At 28.0% G+C, this 6,103-nt stretch overlaps 1 protein-coding gene across 1 annotated transcript; it reads right to left on the minus strand.

Moving 5' to 3' along the window:
* Positions 1-644: 644 nt before the first annotated feature.
* On the minus strand, positions 645-5,199 carry LOC131625358 (pectin acetylesterase 8-like). The gene is made up of 12 exons (XM_058896225.1): positions 5,070-5,199; positions 3,376-3,458; positions 2,823-2,952; positions 2,572-2,651; positions 2,396-2,482; positions 2,103-2,227; positions 1,949-2,009; positions 1,798-1,851; positions 1,627-1,704; positions 1,392-1,497; positions 1,089-1,234; positions 645-776 (listed from the first exon to the last, which is right to left on the minus strand). Exons 1-12 carry the CDS (start codon positions 5,197-5,199, stop codon positions 645-647), a joined length of 1,212 nt encoding a protein of 403 aa, XP_058752208.1.
* Between the last annotated feature and the right edge of the window lie 904 nt (positions 5,200-6,103).

Raw genomic sequence — 6,103 nt, forward strand, 5'->3', positions numbered from 1 at the left:
TAAGCATTTGTTCCTAGAGTGATCAGGTTGTGATCAGGATACTCTAGAAGACTTAGTCGCGGACTAAGTGGAAAACCATTGTAATCTGTTGCGATTAGTGGATTAAATCCTCAGGTGAGGTAAATCACTCCGTGGGGGTGGACTGGAGTAGTTTAGTTAACAACGAACCAGGATAAAAATAACTGTGCATATTGTTTTTATCGTTCAAGTTTTTAGACTACACTTTTTCAAACCCCCCTCCCCTGTCTAAGTGTTTTTCTATCCTTCACAACCACCCCTCCAATTTTTTCTCCACTTTAAAACTTTACGGCATAGTTAATGTTGGATGAAATGCACAAATGAACCACGAGTTATACTAATATAAAAATGATTCCTTTTTGGTGCATGCTTTTACAATTTAGGCCATTAGAAAATTCTAAAATACGAAGAACTTGCTGATAAATATTTGGAATCTAATTCTCTTCATGCTATTTCTCTAGTTCTATTCAAGATAATTCAATGTCAAAATTTTCATTTTCATTGATAGCTTGATAAATTTATAAAGAAAAGAAAATCGTATTCAATCACTAGATGAATAATCGTGGTTTTATCCAAATCATAAAATATATATGCTATGTCTATTGATTATTTTTGATGAAATGAATCTATGCTATTGGACTGCTTTTCGGAGGTTCAGAAGTGCGGTTGTGACAAGTTGGATTGCAAGGGTACGGACAATCTATTTGATGGAAAGGATTTTTGTCATGAAACCAGTCTGCCACGGCCTTTGCAATGGTCTGCAAAATGTTCCGCGATTCAAATAAGTCAGTTATTTAGCTACACTAGATATGAACAAAACTAAAAGCTGCATAAAATAATTATAAGTTTGGATTCTTTGTTGCACATGCAGAGGTGTTGGATTCGGAGACAATTGAATTTGGATCTGAATCCAACGACTCTAAAGCAGCAACAAAGAATTTTAACTGAAAACTTGGTGAAATGTTATATTTTGCATAGGAAAGTGAAGGGAAGTTAAAAGAGTGCATGCGGTGAAATGTTATATTTTGCATAGGAAAGCGAAAGGAAGTTAAAAGAGTGCATGCTCTTACTGTATTGGCCAACAATGGAGAATCACTCCACTGCCATAATTGCGGCAGTTCAGTTTGGCAGTGGAGATAGCAAGAGTCTATAAATTCTCCATTGGATGGAGAGTTTCTTACAACTGATAGTGCTTTTAGGAATTCGGCCCTATAGTCTGAAAATCAAGTGATAGTAAAACTAAAGTTAGATAAATGTTGCATCGTGCTGAAATTCATGTTAACAAACTTAGGAAAATAATCATTATTTTCATGCGATAAAAATAATTAAGAACAACTCTAGTCAAAAAGAAAAAATAAGAACATGTGACTCACCTTGCACTCGATTTAGTTGATCAGGATTGCATTGGTTTAAATCTTCCCTGCAGTTATGCCAGTATCTTTTAGGATCAACATTACCCGTAACGAAAATGTTCTTAATCTGATTGAAAAAAATATCTTGAGGATCAAGGAAAAACTTGTTGGATATCTCATGTTATTAGTTTGTAAATATCTGAAAGAGTGCTACAGCAATCCAAATAAACCGAGTCGGGTAATAGAATAAACTAACCTGCCATGAGTCGATTGGAGAATTTAAAATGAATATAGGTGTAGTGATCTCTGATGCAAAGTATTGAGGAAAAAAGCACTGCGATACAGTTAAGAATTCAAAATTATTAGTAACATCACCAAAGAAGAAATTGCAAAGGTAGAAAGATAAAATTATATTTGAAAACTTAACCAGCTCTGGTTTGAGTTTTGAAGTGCATGATTTAGGCAAATTCTTCGCAGATCCCTAATAGGAGGAAAAAAAGTCAGTAGAAATAAAGTTTGCGGAAATCACCATTCAAGTAATTTATAATATGGCAAATGATAAAAAGTAAAAAGGTTACATGTAATGTAACAGTTTGATTGAAGAACTCTTCAATGTGCGGTTCTCCGGATAAATCTTTTCTGTTAACAGTAGCATAATGAATCATAGAACATTGTTTAGATTAATGTTTTTAGTTAAGAAGCATATTATATCGGTGATCGATGCTTGCTTACGCATGTATGAAGTAACCAGCATCTGAAAGACATTTCACTTTAGCTTCTTTTGGTAAAAGAGCTCGAAATTTATCACAGTGCAATAATGCAGTTAATCCTCCGGCTGAACATCCTGAGAAAATTGCCTGCAGTTAATATTCTTGTGAGCAAATACAAAATTAACAATAAAGATATTGTTGTCAAAATACAAAGTCATTATTTAATCTCTAAATCATCGTTATCGAGTATCATAATGGATATTTTTGAACTAGTAGAGGATGAAGAAAAGCGGAAAATCATCAATGTTGAAGTACATTTTGAGCATTCTTCATTCCTTTTGCAAGTAAATCCTCCACGACAGCATTGAAAATTCTTGCTCCTCTAAAGTGCAACTGAGTTTTCTGATTAACAAACATCATATTAATAAAATTTAATCCGAAAGAGAAAAAAACTAATATTTTCTTGGAAATTTGGATTTTGTAAAACTTACTGGATCGACTTCTTCCACATCGCCTGTAAAAGATGAACCATCACAATATCTAACCCTAATTCTATTCCAATTGTAGAAATCTACAATTTATAGAAGAAGAAAAATGAAGCTTGTGAAAAGAAACAAGATGCATTGTTAGTACAATACTCTATAGCATCGACAACTTTAAATAAATGTGCATTCAATGTTCGACACATCTCAGTGTCTGGCATTGTGTTTGGTGTATGTGTTTCATAAATTCAAAATAGTACCTGGATTAAACTCTTTTTTGTCATCTAAGATTCCTGAAAATGGAAAACTAGTATTCATTTCTTTAGATGAACCTAAACGAGTAGTCTTTCGAGCAAGGCATGAAGTGACATCGTTGCACCATCCTCCTCCCTAACATAAACAAAAATTGAAATTTAACTTCATCATCAATAATATAAAATCTTTTATGATTTGTTACTAAAAAGTATAATATTATTAGGCTTAAATACACTTTTGGTCCCCGTAAATTAGTGAGTTTTTGATTTTTGTCCATGTAAGTTTTTTTTTTGAGTCCCTATATTTCACTTTCGCGTTTGTTTTAGTCCCTAAAATCAAAATCTGAAGGAAAATTCGGAGGAAGATCCGCAGGAAACCTGCAGATTTTCCTGTGGATTTTGGCTTTAGGGACTAAACCTCAAGCAAAAAATAAGAGAGGGACTCAAACCAAAATAAATAATTTACAGGGACGAAAATCAAAAACTCACTAATTTACGGGGACCAAAAATGCATTTAAGCGATATTATTATTGATGAAAACTTGAAGAAAATGACAAACCTCTATATGAACTAACCAATTGTTAATTCCTGTTCCATATCCTCTGACTAAATGGTAAGCTGGTGGACTGCCATCCAAACATACTGCAAAATATTTGAAATTTTAGTTTTATAATTATCATGAACATCTATGGAGAAAAAGTATAATAGACATAAAAAGAATAAGAGTATCTTTAAACAAGTAAAATAATTCAATTGAAACTTTTTTTAAAGATGGTAGAATAATAGAATTCTTCACTCTTAAATTTTGCTAGACTATTTTATTAATTTCAAGGATCAATTTCATATATATATATATATATATATATATATATATATATATATATATATATATAAAATAGATCAATTTGCATATTTTGGAAAAACAGACAATTTTTAAAAAATTTATAAACATTAATTTACAATTTTTAAAATTAATACTAATTTATAAAGATCAATTTGCAAAATTTAAGAAATTATAAGAACCAATTAAAATTTATATAAAGTATTTTACTTGCAGGACAATGATATAGTCATCATGTGTTTGGCATTTCAGTCTTCTTCTTATGTTATCCCTACTTAAGACACAATAAATTATCTTAATAAATCATCTTATTGTAGAGAAAATTCAAAATCTTATATAAAATTATCTTTTATTTTGACAATACTTTATGAAATCCTTTCATTTTAAAAATTATCTAAATTTATCATCCCAAAACTAACTAAAACAAATACTTTGATAGAAGGATTTCAAATAATTTGAATTGTCCCCTAAATTACATTACTTAAAAAAAAGTCTTTCATAGAGAAGCACTTAAACTTTAATAAAAATATTTCATAAGTTTTTTATTTTAAAAATCTTCAAATTATCATCAATCAAAATAATGAAATGTATATTAGAGGTTTGAATTGCTCTCTATTATTTTAAAAACTATGTTATCATCAAAACAATAAAATCTATATTAAATGATTTGAATCGTTCTCTATTATTTTAAAAAATCTTCAAATTATCATCAAAGCAATAAAATCTATATTAAATGATTAGAATTGCTCTCTATTATTTTAAAAAAATCTTCAAATTATCATCAAAACAATAAAATCTATATTAAATGATTTGAATTGCTCTCTATTATTTTTAAAAATATTCAAATTATCATCAAAAGAGTGAAATATATATTAAATGATTTAAATTGCTCTCTATTATTTTAAAAAATCTTCAAATTATCATCAAAACAATGAAACCTATATATATTAAATGATTTGAATTGCTCTCTATTATTTTTAAAAAATTTCAAATTATCATCAAAGACAATAAAATCTACATTAAATTATTTGAATTGATCTCTACTATTTTTAAAATTCTTCAAATTATCATCAAAGCAATAAAATCTATATTAAATGATTAGAATTGCTCTCTATTATTTTAAAAAAATCTTCAAATTATCATCAAAACAATAAAATCTATATTAAATGATTTGAATTGCTCTCTATTATTTTAAATAATATTCAAATTATCATCAAAAGAATGAAATATATATTAAATGATTTGAATTGCTCTCTATTATTTTAAAATTCTTCAAACTATCATCAAAACAATGAAATCTACATGGAATGATTTGAATTTCTATTTAAAATTACATTACTTTTAATCCAAACACAACCTAGATAAATATGAATAAACAAACACATATAAGAATGAATGAAAAAACTCCTAACCTGCTCCTTTTGCAACTGCATTCTGGAGAATAGTGATTGGTGCATAATCAGCTTCTGCCTTCATAAATACCAAAACCATCACAACAACAAGGTTTAACTTTAACCATTGGCTTAATCCTGTGCTCTCCATTCTACACAAATCAAAAAATTATGAATTATTAAAGCTATGATATTTCATAACTCATGCAATAACTCAGGTGGAGAAACAATCTTTTTTTTCAATGGCCATATCAACCCAATGAATAATTATTTTTATGAAAATATCTTCAGTTTTTGTCAAAGTAATATAGAGTATTTGAACTTGACTGCATGACTCATTGAACATTTGATTTAATTCAATCAATGAATTAATTATTATTGGCTCAAAAGAATACAAAAATATTGTTTTCAACTAATCTAGTAATTAAAATTTCAACTATTTTAAATATGAATAAGTGAGATGTGGTGAGTTTAAACTCGTGTCATGTATATCTAATGTTCTTTAGACACAAAACATACAAAAAATCTAACTATATTTTAAAAATGAATAAAGGAGATGTCGCGCCGGTAAAAAAGACAAAACATACAAAAATTCTAATGTATAGGACATGAAAAATCAAACAAACAATAAACTTGCACTTTCTCACATACGAAAATTTGTTATCATAATACCACACAAAAAGAGCAGAAAATAATAAGAAAACTAACCTTCACTTCAGAAGAGTTATACTTTAATCCTTGCAAATGCTTTAAAAATTCAATATTCATTCAACAAATATTGTTGATACAAATTACATATAAAATATTTATGATTCAATTAATAGCATTAAAATTAGTTAAAAAATCAATTCAATTTCCTTAAACCGTGTTTTTTTTTCAATTTGTTTCCTAAAACATAAATTCCATAAATTATATATTCAAAAAGACAACAATCATCTTTTGTCAAAAAAAAAAATTGTATATTAAAAAATGTGATTAAATTTATAATAATAAACAAAATAAATCTTATTTTTAGAAAATTACCTTTATTAATGGTATAAAAAATACATTAAAAG

This window comes from Vicia villosa, unplaced genomic scaffold (assembly GCF_029867415.1).
Source record: "Vicia villosa cultivar HV-30 ecotype Madison, WI unplaced genomic scaffold, Vvil1.0 ctg.000207F_1_1_1, whole genome shotgun sequence".
In the NCBI taxonomy this organism is placed as follows: domain Eukaryota; kingdom Viridiplantae; phylum Streptophyta; class Magnoliopsida; order Fabales; family Fabaceae; genus Vicia; species Vicia villosa.

Coding starts and splice junctions, on each gene's coding strand:
- LOC131625358 (XM_058896225.1), bottom strand. CDS start 5,199: ATGGAGAGCACAGGATTAAGCCAATGGTTAAAGTTAAACCTTGTTGTT. Junction 2,228..2,395: donor GAATGAAGAATGCTCAAAAT/GTACTTCAACAT, acceptor TATTAACTGCAG/GCAATTTTCTCAGGATGTTC. Junction 777..1,088: donor CTCCATTGTTGGCCAATACA/GTAAGAGCATGC, acceptor AACATTTTGCAG/ACCATTGCAAAGGCCGTGGC.